This window comes from Mastomys coucha, unplaced genomic scaffold (assembly GCF_008632895.1).
Source record: "Mastomys coucha isolate ucsf_1 unplaced genomic scaffold, UCSF_Mcou_1 pScaffold22, whole genome shotgun sequence".
Lineage (NCBI taxonomy): Eukaryota > Metazoa > Chordata > Mammalia > Rodentia > Muridae > Mastomys > Mastomys coucha.
In genome coordinates this window covers 181,736,409-181,752,259 of record NW_022196905.1, presented here as the reverse complement: position 1 = coordinate 181,752,259, position 15,851 = coordinate 181,736,409, and the positions used below count along the sequence as shown (strand labels likewise).

Genomic DNA, 15,851 nt, shown 5'->3' with positions numbered 1-15,851 from the left:
GGGAGGGAGAGACAGAGAGAGAGGGAGAGGGAGAGAGAGAGAAATGGGACCAGAGTCGTCAAACTCCTTTGGGTGCAGAACAGCAACATAGCTGCTGTCCACATATACTATCCAGCACTCCACTGCCTCCACCTGCATACCGTGGTCTTTGCCTCGGACTTTCAGAAGACTTACCTGAGGCTCAGACCATTACCAGATCAAAGTCACACAGCAAGTATATGACAGAATGGATTATAGACAATAGGCATTGAGTTAATGACAAAGGACGCATTTCAAATAGGCCACTGAATCCAGCGGCTGGACTCACAGGCACATAAGCACCTGCATAGTGGCACTTGTCAAATGCTAGACTATGTTACTTAAATTAAAGAGGGTTATTACTCTGTATGTGTTTATTGTTTGAAATTTAAAGGGGTGAGGAAAACCCCAGGGGGTTTACGTGAACAGGTAATTCTCTGTGAACCTGAAATATGACCCACATTTGTTGTTATTCTGAATTCATCTCCCATCTAGACTTCTTTGTCCTATTGTGTAAGTTAAAAAAAAAAAACAACAATCCGCCCCCCAAAGAAAACAAAAAACAAACTACTCAGAGAATCACCAGCAAACCCTGAAAGCCATAATGGTGGAGATTGTGACACTCGGAGCAGACACATTCCATAATATCACACCCCGGATTTTCTACCGAACAGCCATGTTGTTCTGGCCACTGCCCCAGTAGCCTGTCTGACCCTGCCAAGGAGGTTTTGAAATGCCTTTGTCCTTTCTTTTTGTCTGTTAACAAAAGGGCTTACCATGTACCCACAGAGCCTGTCTGGTGTCCATGTGTCCCTCTTACAGATTAAGCATGCACATCAGTGAGTCTCTTCTAGTCTGATGTGCAGCTGTGGTTTAATCTGTTCCGTGTAGTGCCTGGCGGCTTACACTTCTCCCCCCTCCCCACTCCCATTGACTGGGAGCAAGCATGAGGGATGCCAGTGTGAACATGGCTGCAGCTTTTCCTGCCTGAGCTTGCTTTGTTCCTTTTTAAATGACTATACCAGGAGGATTTCGCAGTTGTACAGAAACTGATATTTCTTCAAGGATCTTTATCAATTCTACACTCACACCCCCGGCTGGCTCAGAGAGGCACTACGATGCTACCTTATTGGCACTGCTGGTCGTGGGATCCTACAGCTTTTGTATAATTCCTTTGTTAGCCACGCTTACTAGGAAAAGAAGTAGGTCGCTTTCTCATTCGATTCTTTGCTCTGTAAGCATGCTTCAATTTTTATTAAATAAATTGACTTTTTTAGAATCTCTTGGTTATTAGCTTGGCTGTTGCTTGTAATTTATGTTGACTGTGGTGTTTCGTGGTTGTATTTATATATATTTAAGATGTGAATGGATCTATTGGGAACAAATTTTATTGTGTGTTTTCTGGGCTTGGGGGCTGAAACAAATTATAATTCAGCTTATCAGTGTTTTTGGTATGATGTTATCCTATTACCAAAGACCATTTGATGATTTCATTTCTGATTAAAGGACTATTTGATGATTTAAATCTGATTAAATACTAAATTGTGAGTGTGTGACTGGGAGATGTAGAAAAATCTCAGAATTTAAATGAGAGGATCAGATTTTTTTAGTTGTCTTCAGTTATAGTTAATATATGACTCACATAAAAGTATTAAATGTGTTTTTTTTAACTACCTTAAAATATGAAAAAAATCATTTTGAACCAAAATCACTAGCTGCTGTTACGGAGGGGATCACGTGAGGAAATAACTGAATCCTTAGCCAGCATACCCTGAGTCCGACCAGCTTCAGCAGGGGAGCCTCTTTGAAGGGCTACACTCGCTCCCTTTGCCTCCTTTTGCTTTGTGATGTTACATTATTAGTGGTGTCTGTTAAGAACGCCACGGCATAGTGCTGTTGGGAAATTGGCATCTGGTCCTTGGTACTCGGGGATTCTTAGAAACAATGTTACTGAGTTAGAAGTTGGTTGAACGAAGATATATTAAGACAATTTTTTTTTTTAATCTGAGGGTTTAGCATGTTTTATTTTTTTTAATGAATGCATAGGAAAAATTAAAGTTAAAATAATTTGTTTGGATATTAATGTGAATATTGTGCAAACGAGACAGATCATTGTGCAATTTGGCAACGGGTCTTGAGAAAGTAGTTTTGCCACATTAGCAGGACTATGAAGCCTAGAGATTTCCTTCCCCTTTCCTTTTGGCCACAAAAGCATGTTTATTTTTGAGAGACAGATGGTGTGGGGCAATGGCATAGATGCAAACCAAAGCTGTTTGCACTCTATCAGCAATCGGAGATCTGAAGGACTAAAGAAATGGGCCATCCTCTCTCGCACTTTGGTGGTGGCAGCCTGGCTGATAGGAAGTGATCTATAGGAAAGGGTACTACTTACTCACCTGGGACTCGGGCTGGTTTCTGTTACCTCACGGCGAATTGGACAGTCATCTCTTAGCACCCGTCCTTAAATCTGATGAACGGGAAGGGACGACGCCTGGACCAGGGTCAGCATCCTCCCAGCCGTGTGCCTCTGACTCCATTTCATCACCACAGTACCAGGATGCCTCATCGTTTGAAAGGAAAGCGCTTCAGTTTGCCCAACTTGAGTGCACAGAAGGATGAATCTTCCTGATTCTCAGTTTTGTTTCTCTTGTGGCAAAAATGGTTAGTGGGTATGGACATATCTATCAACACTAGGTAGTTGATAAGAACCAATTGATTCTTTCTCAGACTGCCTCCAGGTTCAGAGGAAACAGGTTTTTGACTAGAGGAGTCTGACAGACACAGGCAAAGAGTAGAGAGAGGTGGGCAGTGTATAGTGCACGGAGGTGTTACAGGGCATGATAGCGTGTACAGCCTCGGAATGGATTACTTCATGAGGAAATATTCAGATAACTAACAGTCTTGTTTGTTCTCTTTTAGTATCTCTACGTGGGATGTATGAGACATTCTTATAATTAGTTGAATGTTTTTTTTGCTTTTGAACTTTAGACATCAGTGATTTGATTTCAAGCCAGGTAGGCAGATGATCAGGCACAGTGCAGAGCGTTAAGCTGATTTACATAGAGTTCCAGAAATGAGTAGAGTTTTTATTTCTGTGTAGACACACGGGAGTCCAATAAAACAAAAACTCATTTCAACTAGATACCAGAGTGTAATAAAATGTGCTAGTTCACGAGCCAACATTGAGGCCAGAGAGAGAAGCTCTTTGGAGCAGGGAAATTTCCTCTGCTGCTTAGATTTTTTTTCTGAAACAGCCAATGCATTCTCTCTTCATGTCCTATCTTCTCTGCTGCTTATTCCACTTGCAACACTCCCTGGGCTGGGGATATGAAAATACGGATTTTAGAAAAATCTGTTGCAGCATAACCAAGAGAACATTGTAATAGGACAGCTCTAGGTGAGGAAACAGAAACTGACAGGATCCTGAGCCAGCCATCATCCAAGGAGCTGAATAGAAGGAAGGAGAAGCACTTCAAGGGCCTCCCGCCTCATAGCGGTATCCAGTCTTCAAGTTGGGATTTATTGAAAAGCAATGTGCCAGCCAAGAGAAATGTGCTTGGACAACTGAGAGAATACTTAGGTGTTAGGTCATAAAAGTGTGTTCAGCTGGTAAAGTTGGGCACTCATACAATGGATAATCATGGAGTATGAATATTTAACACACATATTTCCTAAATATGTAATTATGTCTATGAATATATATGTATGCATATATATACATACATATATATACATATATACATATATATATATATTTTTTTTTTTGTATCACTGTCTTTTATCCTTGAGATATGGATATTGACTCTGGTGTGTTCAAAAGATGATGGAATCCGGTGCTAGGTCTGTTGCCATAGTGAGCCCTTGAGAGAACCACTCAGGTAGATTATTTCCAGGCCAGCGACTACTGTTGTATGAGTCCAGTAGCTGGGGGATCTCAGTGAGGAACTCGCTGAGTTTTTTGTAAATGAGAGTCCTTTGTGAGTAAGGCTCAGAAAAGGGAGGTGTGCATCCAGACTTATGGGCAATCTTATATCCTGTTCATAAACTGAACTGAATTCCATTTTTCAAAATTAGAACAAGTGGCTTAACTTGCTGCCGAGTGTAACAAAAGTTGCTCCAAGAAAAGCAAGAGTGAAATCCAACTGTTATAACAAAAGGGACTCCCTTGGATTGGATTCACATCCATTAAGCACCTACTGAAATTCAATGCCCACATCTCATACCTGTCTTAAAGTACATGCTCTGAAATGTTGGAGCTGTTGTCTCTCATGATGTCGAATGTTAGACTACCATGTCCACTAACATCCTGCCAAGTTTGGGAAGCCCTACCCCCTAAGTTCTAAGCAAGGTGAGAATTGGAAATCAGGACAGGAACTAGGCAGAAGCTTGCCAGCAGGAGGGTGGCTTTCTGTTGATCTAATATTAGGAATGTGTCCGGGTATAAGGGGAATTAACAGATGGCTCAGTGCATAGATGCTGGTGAGGTCCAGGAAAGAATATGTCTGCGTGTGGGCAATGTTGGCAGGGGATGAGGTCATTTAGCCTAGTAGAAAACATTTTATGTTCACACTGATAATTTGTGTGTGAGCAAGAGACATGTATGAAGTTGGTAATTTATACTCTTGCTTCACAGTGCGTAGACTAAAACTCAAAGTGATAAAGGGATGCTAACATGGCTTCTGAACCAGGGTGACACATAATTCATGTGGAGCATTCTATACAAGAAAGAAATTATGATTTAGTTATTATATGGTAGAATTAAAGTAGATGCCTAGAGTTATGTGTTGGCAGTGTCTTAGAGAAAATAGGTCACGTTCTTTAGTGTTTAGGAAATTTTGCGTTTTCTTATGGGTGGTTTCCATTGATTAGGTTGAGAGTCTTTTTATGTTTTTTCGTTTTGAGGTTGAGTAACAAGAGTGGATGCTGGCAGTCTAGCTTCTAAATACAAGCTTCTCTGGAGACCAGATCTTATTCTTGAAGCCACTGAGGATTTTGTCTGTTTTTCATTTTTTTTTCTTTCTTTTTTTTTTTTACTTCATTAGCTTGGGCTGCTTACAGCCTGCGTTGTCTTCCTTGAGAGGAATGCTTACCTGTGTATGCACTGGGAATGTCTGTTAAGCAGCGTGAGCGGCCATTTATCTTCCACCTCTCTGAGATAAAAGCCAAGCTGGAAATGTGCATAAATTGCTCAGGAATGAAGTGTATTTTTTTGTTTGTTTGTTCTTTGATTTTGCCTTCTGGGAACACTTATTTGCATACTTGAGGCTAGAAACTGCCTCAACTGTGTTCTTGACACTTGGTAATTGTTATCAAGTTGTAGTCTCTTTGGAACCATATTGGGGACTGCTATTGTATTTATGTACTAAGTACGATGTGTTTTTCCATTTTTTTTAAAGGTGGTAATGCTGCCATCAACAAGTATGAAGAGAAACCTCCCAAACAAACATTTCAAAATGGGTCAGGACCCTTATATCTGAAGCCTTTGGTACCCAGAGCTCATACACACTTGCTCAAAACTTCTCCAAAAGGTATTGTGTTCATTGTGATTAGAAGGAAATAAGTTTGAACTTGGCTTTTAGGCGGTTAATTTTGACAAGTAGGGTTTAACAATTAGATATTTAAACACCAGATGAGTAAGAAAATAAAATAAATGCTAACAATGAGATGTTCTCATTCCCCAAGAGTCTCCAAATTCTATAGACAGATGGAGCCCAATAGTAAAAATCAACAGGTAGAGGCTAGAGGGATGACTCAGTGGCTAAGAACACTGACTGGTCTTGCAAAGGACCCAGGTTTAATTCCCGGCACCCACATAGTGGCTAGCAACCATCTGTAATTCCAGTTCCAGGGCATCTGATGCTCTTTCTGTTGGGCCACACCAGCACTGCACTCACGTGCACACAGACATGCATGCAAGCAAAACACCTACCTCATAAAATAAGAAAGAAAACAGGTTTCAGAAAAAAAGCAGGTAGAGCAGGCAGGAGATGTCCAGGGACACTAACCGACAAAGCTGGTGTTCAGTTCTTCTAGGAGGAGCCTCTAGATGAGAGAGAGGAACAAGGGGCATGGCTTATTTCCTCTCTGTGCCCGTGGTTCATGTCTGTCACCTGCTTGCCTTGTTCAAGCAGTGTCTTAGACACTTTGTGTCAAGACACTTTGTGCCACCCTCCCCCCCCCCAGCCATTTGTGTCTGATCCTTCTGTGTCATTGACCCTCTGTGATCTCTCTCTCTGTATGTATGGATGTTGGTATGTGTGTAAAAGATCATGTGGCAACTTGAGGCTGCTGACCTAGTCTACATTGAGCGGTGCTTTTTTTCTTTTTCTTTTTAAAAAAGATTTATTTTTTCTGTAGCTGTCTTCAGACACACCAGAAGAGGGCATCAGATCCTATTACAGATGGTTGTGAGCCACCATGTGGTTGCTGGGAATTGAACTCAGAACCTCTGGAAGAGCAGTCAGTGCCCTTAACCGCCAAGCCATTTCTCCAGCCCTCTTCTTTCTACTGGGTTAAAGGAGAAAAAACAAAAATACAGGGTGGAGCGAGTCCGCTTGGGCGAACATTATTTACTGTGCCCTTTAGGGTCTCATTTGTCTTACACACGGCTCTGTGACATCAGATCGTCCCCTGCTAAGATGGCAGTGGTCTTTGTCATGACTTCTTAAAACCCCATACTACCCCCAACGGGCGAACATTATTTACTGTGCCCTTTAGGGTCTCATTTGTCTTACACACGGCTCTGTGACATCAGATTGTCCCCTAAGATGGCAGTGGTCTTTGTCATGACTTCTTAAAACCCCATACTACCCCCAACGGTAACTAAAAATAAACTCCGTTCATGGAGCTTTGATCCTGAGGTGATTTTCAGAGAGTGAGAGACCTCACTGATGATGACTACAAAACAGGACATGCCAATCTCCTGAAAGCCTGCCCTACAGTTGAATCTATCTATACACGTCTCCTAGAGGCCCATTTATGATGGCCGCTTACTTGTAAAGGGAGATGATCTTCTCTTTAAAATCCTGCAGACAGTCTCTGGCAGCTCCAAGCGGTGGACTACAGATGTTAGTCACTTGATGAGTATTTGATGTCGAGCCTCCGTGCCGCTTATAGCTCTCTGATCGTCTACTTGTATGGTTCCTGGCTGCATTTTATGCTGCATCAGTTTGGAGAAACAGCTCCAGTGTATTCTTCACAGCTGAACAGAAGTCAGGCCCTTCGGGGGGCACACACCAGCATCCCTCTTTCACAAAGTGGAGCTTGTTTTCTGTGTGCAGTAGAACAGGGAAAGCCCAAACTCAGAGCTAAGAGGTGGGTCTCCTTTTGACTGGAGTATAGTCCAATGGTGGAGTGCTCTCCCAATCTGGGGGCCCGAGATTCAGACACTAGAATGAACAATAAATAAATTAATTAAAATTTAAATGAACTTTAATGGTCCTTTGACTTCAAAATATACCATGCTTTGTCCTTTTAGAATTGATCCTGTGTTTTTGATGATTAATTCATATCACTCATACTACTAACAAATTAGATACTTACTATATTATCTATATTTGAAAAAGTGTACTTGATCAAGTTGTTTGCATCTTGGAATTTTTCTCAGTGGACAGATGGAACCTAAAATTTAGAGGTTTCCAAAATGAAACCACTGGTATTTGCAAGATAACTAGAGATTTGCGTAGCATTTTCAGTAAAGCGTCTGTTTCTGTCCTGTTTTAGGTCCTTCAAGGAAGAGTCTGTTTACAGCTTTTAATTCAGGCAAGTGACCACTTTATGAATACATTAAAAATATTTTCATTTGAAAAGTAATGATTAAACATATTGAAATTTATTTGTAATTACTTTTACTGGTATAGTTGTAAGCCAAAATTGAGGCTTTAAGGTGTAACTAACTGCTTATGACATGGACATTTGGGGATCATGAATTGATGACCATCTAACACAGAAAATGACATTTTATTATACAGATAAATTTAGCTTAAAGTGACTTTTTAAATATGGTCCATGTGAAATAAAACTGGACACTTCTCCAAATATACATGTTATTTTAAGTTGGATGATCTTTAATTGTAAAATAGACTTAAGATATAATTTTTAATTTAGTGTATTAATTTAGTTTTCTATATTTCTGACTCCAACCACTTCCCCGCCTCATATACACTCTTGGCTGGACATATATTTCTAAGGCAGCCTGTAACTTAAAGCCATTCAACTGCATTGAGAGTCTAATACTTCCTCTTGGGGATCTAAAGATCATGTAAAATGTATTCATCAAAGTTTCTATGTATGACATGCAGGACTGTATGCAGCCAGCCATGTTCTGTTATTCTATTGCCGAGATAGTACAGTCACATGGCTTCTTAGCCCATTGCACATCAGAACAGAAAGCCAGAAAGGCAACGTTATAGCATGTAAAGTAGTTGTTATACAGGATCTCACGCTGTCAGTACAGGATTCAACCATGAGCTGTGGGTTCCCCCCAGCTGCAAGCATGGTGGTTAGTTTGTTTCACAACTCAAGGCTTGCCTGGAATTAGTTTGAGCCTAATGAGGAAACCTTGCCCTGTGTGGCTTTTAAAGCAAAACTGCTTGTAATTACTGACATTCCATTTTGTTAAAAGCCAAGGCCTGATCTGGTTTAATGGGTCGCCCCGTATACGTGTGATAGCAATTAACCTCTTGGATATTTGAGTTGGTTCACATTTGTGGTGATTACATTATGAACTGCTTTACAGTCATCTCTGTCAAGATTTGGGGAGTTTTCTTGTGACAGATACTTCAGAGTGGGATTAAAAAACTATAAAGCACATGCATTTTATAGTCCCTCTGATAATCATATTATTTTCAAAAAGCTTCATACTAGTTTCTGATGTGATCCACAATATAAAAGCACCAGCCATACTCCGATCAATCTCAGATTTTTATTTATTTATTTACTTACTTTTGTAATTGTTTTAAAATTATTTTATGTATTTTATTTAATATTGTAAAGATTTTTTTTTTTTTTGAATGTGTGTTTTGCCTGAATGTCCGCCAGTGCACCACATGCATTCAGTGCTCCGGAAGGCAAAGAACATTGCCAGATCCCCTGGATCCCGCGTTACAGGTGTGAGCCGCAGATGAGTTCTGGGAACTGAACCCTGTTCCTTAGTGATGCTCTAAATCTCTGAGCCATCTCTCCCGCCTCTGGTTGTTTTGTTTTGTTTTGTTTTTGGCGGGGGTGGTGGTGGTGGTGGTGGTGAAATAATATTTGAAAAATTCCGTCATTATTTTAGTTTAATGGTTATTGTAAAGAAATTCCGTTACCTCCCAAGACAGTGAAGAAGCTATGACCTTGTGAGGCTCAGAGGTGGGTGTAAATCTTGGTTCTCCTCCTTTCTATTTCCGTCCTGACCTCTGGCTACTTGCTAAGCCTCTCCAGGGCTTGAGTTTCTCCGCTCGCTGCATGGGAATGTTCAGCAGATAAATCCCAGTGTGGGAATGGTTTTGACCGTGTAGACTATTTTCATCCCAGGCTCTCACGTGGTAGCTGCCACTGCTGCTAGGGTGGGCAAGGCTAACAGTACTTCTTGTTGATCACTTTTCACGGGTTGGAGGCGACCCCCACCCCATTCCCTCCACCCCAGGCTCTATTGAATTCTAGGAAACCCTCAAAGCAAGTGGGAAAACCCACTGAAGCCATGAGCCACCTTCCCGAGGTCTAGCCGCTGTGATTTATTTAAAGGTTATGATGGCACTACGAGATTCTAGACGGCGCTGGCTCTAAATAAAACGTGCTTGCTGTTTATGAGGAAGTTGTCCTACACCACAGCATTGCTATTATTACCATGGCTCCGACACTCATGGCTGCTCTTTGGGATACCTCAGGCATCCCACGTTGTGTTTACTCAGTTCATTGACTGTTTTAAAGTTCATCCCCGTCAGGTGCTATGGTGTCTGCCCTGGATGTAGGGACACCTGCTCAGCCTTTGGTCTGTGCCATTTCATAAAACATGGGCCGGGGTCGTGTGGCTTTCTGCATCTCCTTTCTCCAATGTCGGGAGGTGGTTGAGAGTTGCAGACCTACTCTGGGGAGGGGATGAGATGCTGCCACAGTGTGCACCTGCCGTCTTTCCTTGTTAAGTGTTGGTGATTTCAACTTTGCTCTCGGGTTGAAAGGGCAGATGCCATATGGATGCATGGAATATTTGGTACTTAGCCTTTGGAAGAATGGATCACTTAGTGAATCCCCCTGCAGCAGTGGCTACCTTTTTGGCCGGGAACTAGATGTCTTCCCCCACAGCACATGAATGCATTCTACACAGAAAGGTTTTAAGTGTGGAAATGAATAAAAGCACCATGAATGTAGACCTGAGTACAGAAGGCCTTCCCAGTAGCATACGTATAACAGTAGAGATTAATAATTGTGACAGCACATGATTTGAGCTTCATTTTGTGAAATCATTATAACCAGCAGTAAAGAACAAAGCCAGACAGTGTCACCACACCACATTTGCTCTGTGTAGCACTCTCGAAAACTAGCAAGACAGAGTCAGCCTCACTCACAGACCATGCTATTGTGTTGAGACACCGCTGTCAGAATCCTTACTGCACTTTTTTTAACTGAAAAAGAGAAGTCACTATGTGAAATTCATGGGGAACCAAATAAGACTCCAAAGTAGCCAAAAACAATCTTGTGTGTGTTTGGGGGGCGGGGGGGACAAAGGCGAAGGTTCCATAATTCTTGCTTTCAAGTCTGTAATTAAAATGGTCTGAAATGGGCACAGAGGTAGATACCTAGACCAATGCAATGGGACAGCCCAGAAATAAACCCATGGACTCACAGTCCGCTGCACCTGGCAAGACTGCCAAAAATACCAAGCAGAGGAACCATCCCCTCTCTCAGAGATAGTGTGAGGAGAATTAGATGTCTGTGGGTGCAGTGAACTCCAACCTTCATCTTACCTCATACACAGAAAACAACTCAAAATGGATTAAGATAAGATGTGAAACTGAAAAAAAAAAAAAACTCAGGGGGAGACAGAAGGGGAGAGCTTCATGGCTTCGTTGTTGTCCGTGATTTCTTAGATTAATACCCGAAGCATGTGGCAAGTGGGACTCTCTGGAGCTCCAACTCTTCTGCTTAGTGAGAGGACAGTCGGTAGCATGGCAGGTGGCCTAAGAGATGAAGGGACTGCCTGCAAGCCATATTCCCAATAAGGGCTTATTTACGATGAGGAATCGGAGTATGGAAGGGAGCTTCGATCTGCCATGTTCTCTGCAGCATTATCATGAGTAACTGGATGTAAGACTAGCTTACATGTCTGTGTAGATCAAGAAAACGTGGTGTATCTATCGTTACAATGGAATATTAGTCACAGTACTATACAAACTAAGGAAATGGGACTGAGGAGATGGCCGGGTGGTAAAGGTACTTGCCGTGAAATTACAGGGCATGGCACCGTGAGTATCTGTAATCTGGATACTCTTGCGGTTGGGGGATGTAAGTTGGGAGTGGGGAAACACAGTCTCTACAGACTTGTGGCCGCCCAGGTACCCTTGTGAACACAGCCAAAAGGGTGACAAACTATCCCAAACAATAGATGTCAAAAGACTGATACCTGACGGTCGTCCCCTAACCTCTCCTTGCACAGTATGGCAGTGTGTCATTCACAGGCACGATTGCGTGTGCATACAACGCACAGAAGGGAGAGGGAGTCTTGCTGACTCTGATTATAATTTGGTATCTAAAGCTATGGAAATCATAGCAATATAATGTGTAATGGCTTTTCAGCACTGATTGTGCTGGTCAAGAAATGGGAAGTTGCTCTTAGATTCAGTTTTGAAAGTTCAGGACATTGTTACAGCACTGTTACAACACATACAGTTACAGCATAGTTAACAGTAAGTAGCCTAGGCTTAAAATTTGTTGAGGGTAGATTTTGTGTTCTTGCTATAACAACAGAGAAAATGAATACACAAAAAAGTGAAAAAATATGTATAACTAAGAAACATGAAAAAGGACTGTTACCTGATTTAAGTGTGTTTTCTCCACTTGGACTGTTTTTCAATTTTTCTTTTCCTTTTTTTTCTTTTAATATTTATTTATATATTGTGTGTGAGTACACTGTACCTGTCTTCAGACACACCAGAAGACGGTGTCAGATCTCATTACAGATGGCTGTGAGCCACCATGTGGTTGCCGGGAAGTGAACTCGGGACCTCTAGAAGAGCAGTCAGTGCTCTTAACCGCTGAGCCATCTCTCCAGCCCTTCAAGTTTTCTTTAGGCAGGTACCTAGCGGGTGATGGATGAAGAATAGGAGCTTACACACTGCACCAGAGTGTAAGGTATTGCAGAGGGAATAGCTTTCCACGCAGGACATACACGATCAGAATGAGCCTAGGAAGGGGTTATCTTTTTTTAATTATTGTTACTTTTCAGACTTCTTTAAAATAAGAGGGAATGGAGAATTAGAGAGGGATGGCTCAGTAGTTAATAGTTTTTCTATTCAAACAAACAAACAACAACAAGAAACCAAAAGACCCACCACCACCAAAACCCAACTAAAGTCCTCTCTTAAGTACCAAACTTTGCTTCAAGGTTTTCCCCAGTCATCTTTGCCTATTGCCAATCCTTAGGACTTTACAAAGTAACAGCAGACACCTTTCTTCTTTGCTGCACTCATGCCAGCTGGCCACCAGGGGGCAGTTGTTGTTTGGGAAAGAATTGAAATGAGCATTCTGAGGCTTGTCTCTAAGCACATTTTTTTCTTTTTCTTTTCTTTTTTTGTGTGTGTGTGTGTGTGTGGAGGGAGCTTTTTTACAAACAGGAGCTACGTTTGGTTTTCCTTTACACTGATAAAATTTGTATCATTTCAGCTTCCTTCTGCATTTATGGAAAAGGTTAATATTTAATAATGTGTGGGATAGGTAATGATAGCAGGAGTTCAAATAAATTTTTATTTTAAATATTTTTTTATTTTAAATTTTATTTTTAATAGGTGTTTTGCTTACATGCATGTCTGTGTATCACATGAATGCATCATGCCTTGGAAGAGTGAGTAGTGGGCATCGGATCCCTTGGGACTGGAGATGATTGTGAGCTGTCATGTGGGTTCTGGGAATTGAACACAGATCCTCTGGAAGTCTAGCCATTAACTGCCAAGCCTTCTCTTAAGCCCCTTAAGATGAAATTTTTAGTAAATGTACCTACTTGGTGAGTGAGTTGGTTATTTCTTCCTTTGAGTAGTATAAGCTAATGGATTTCTCTGTGACAGAATAGTTTACTATTAACAAAACAACACTAACCCCTGAAAAAGATCCCACCCAGAAATCAAAAATTGACTACATGGACAGTGTTGTGTCTGTTTGTGATACTAATTTTATTTCTCGTTCAGTTTATAATTTTGATTCTCACCCATACCTTTTTAAACATGTTTTTGATAGTACAGGGAGGAGCTTGTGGGTTTTGTTTTTTTGTTTGTTTGTTTTTTAATATTCAGAATTGGGGAAAGGTGTTTAAAGGTCTTCGAAATAACAACCTGTGATTTAACAGAGGAAAACAAAGCTCATGGGTCTGTCTCTTTGACTCTAATTCAGTGGTATGACCCTTTCACTGGGATCACCAAAGACCATCAGAAAACACAGATATTTACATTACGCTTCATAACGGTAGCAAAATTACAGTTATCAAGTGGCAACAAAACCAGTTTTATGGTTGAGGGGGTGCACAGTGTGAGGAACTGGAAGGTGCTGAGGAGCTAGGAGGGTGTGAAGTGCCGCTGTCTGTCATTCCATCGTTGCTGCTGGTTCTGTTGCCATGGATGTGTTCATTTTGTAGACTGGTTGGGTGTGGGGGTGTTCCTTCAGCCCCGCAGTGACCCACTGTGGGTTGCTGGTGTATTGTCACCCTCTGACAGGACAGGGCCTGGGGTGTGAGCAAGGGGATGAGTTACTCCAGTGATTTCTGAAAGAATAACTGCTTTCTGTCTATCGGTTTTAATGTTTGCTGAGTTGCTGACGGTGTGAGATTTGTTGTTTATGACGGTGTTTACTGAGTCTCAGAAGCAGACCTGGCCCAGGTCTAACTTTCCATTTTTAGTGTGGTTCTCAATACATCAGAATTAGAGCTGAAAATTGGACAACCTGCCATTAGCACAGTAAAAAAAAAAAAAAAAAAGTTGTTTATTTTAAAGATTGGAAGTATTTGTTGTGTGGGGGTTTTGGTCTGTTTGCTTGTTTTTTCATCCAAGTAATCCGGTTTACATATATCTAGCTGTGTAAAATACCTGGGAATATGCCCAGTGATTTTCACAGTGTAAACCCGTGCAGTTAAAAGAAAATGGAATCGGCTCACAGATTGCTCTAATGAAATCTTATTTTTTGGCTAGCTAATAAATAGACATTAGGCATTGTGAAGTGGTTAATTTCCTTTCACCCTGTTCCAAGTAGTGGCAGGATCTGCGACATCATTGGCTGTTTGTTACATAAAGCTCCTGAGACCACCCACTTTCTCCTCCCCTTTCCATCCCTGATGGGAAGGAACCACAACAACCCCTGGCATGTACAGTGTGATGTAACTCAGGCTGCTTGCTTCCGGACCTGCTCCTCACAGCTCTTGCTCAGACGAAGGGCATTGTCTTTTAGCAACATCTGGAGCGCAGACGGAAGCCTGGAGCCCCGGGATAGCTAGCTCTAGCTTTTTTTAGACCCCTCTGGGTGGCCTGGCATTAGCTATGTAAGCTTGTTTTCCTCTGGCTGTATCTCTTGGCCTGGAAGAACCCCGAGTTGCCAAGAGACAGTATGTGATGGTCCCTGGAAAAGCTGCTTCCCCTGCGAAGTTCTCCCACTGGCTTCGAAGACATGCTGTTGTCTCCCAAATTCTCCCTATCCACCATCCACGTCCGCCTAACCGCCAAAGGACTGCTTCGAAATCTCCGGCTTCCTTCGGGGCTCAGGAAAAACACGGTCATTTTCCACACAGGTTGGTCATGCACAGATCTCTGCTCAGCACGGCTTAGGGAGGGATATGCTGATGAACTTGCAAATGGCTTCTCAGATTTCTACGGAGACGGATTATTGGGAAGTAAAGCCCCCTTTAAGGGAAGGCTTGACTGGTGACCGGGAGCAGCTTTTTCTTGTGCTGGGCAGGGTGGTGGTACTTTGGTTGTGTGCCTGCAGCAGCTGTAGGCTTGTCTGTGTTTATGGATGCAGGATGGTTGCCTTGGAACTTTCTGACGCTCTCCTCTGCTGTCAAATCTGAGGGAGAAAAAAAAAAAAAACCCAAACACCTGTTAATTCACATCTATCTTCAAGTGATTTTCGGAAATAGTTTGTAAGCACATTGAGAAGGATTTTTCTCTGCACTGAGAAAGGAGCTGGTTTCTGTGGTTTTTGTTTTGCAGTTTTGCAGTTTCTCACTAAGATGGTTAGGGTATTCCAGTATGTGAAAAGACCCCCACATTGCAAGCACTCCTAAAATCACCCCGATGCTTGTGGGGGATGGGGACCAGTAAGTGGACCACATATTTAGTTTTTCTAGCCTTCCTAGCACAAAGTTGTGCTCATAGAATATTGCCGCTTATGTTTGTGTCCCCTGCTGCTTTTCATGCTGTGCCCGTGGTGGAACTCTCCTGGTGCGTCCATCCCTTCAGGCATCCCTTCAGGCATCCCTACTCTCAGGTGCTAACGACTGCCTAAGTCTCCTTATGCTTGGTTGGGGCTGCTGCACTGTGTGGCCTTTAACAGGCTTGTTTCTTGGGCTTGAGAATGCATGATTTTTTCTGTGTCGTGCGTTTGTTTCCTGTGTACCTCTTGTTTTTTTTTTTCCCCAGTTGGCTCTTCACTGTCCC

General features: G+C 42.1%; 1 protein-coding gene across 9 annotated transcripts in view; it reads left to right on the top strand.

The window, feature by feature from the left end:
- The window catches only part of Mtus1 (microtubule associated scaffold protein 1), a 152,339-nt gene that overhangs the window by 82,767 nt on the left and 53,721 nt on the right, over positions 1-15,851 (top strand). For 6 of the 9 annotated variants that reach the window (XM_031339591.1, XM_031339592.1, XM_031339589.1 and 3 more), the window contains 2 exons: positions 5,415-5,546; positions 7,741-7,779. In XM_031339591.1, the coding sequence (XP_031195451.1) occupies positions 5,415-5,546; positions 7,741-7,779 (171 nt within the window). Of the gene's footprint in view, positions 1-932; positions 1,221-2,272; positions 2,680-5,414; positions 5,547-7,740; positions 7,780-14,543; positions 14,984-15,851 lie in introns of those variants that run through there. The other 3 variants (XM_031339594.1, XM_031339596.1, XM_031339597.1) reach the window with 3 other exon arrangements.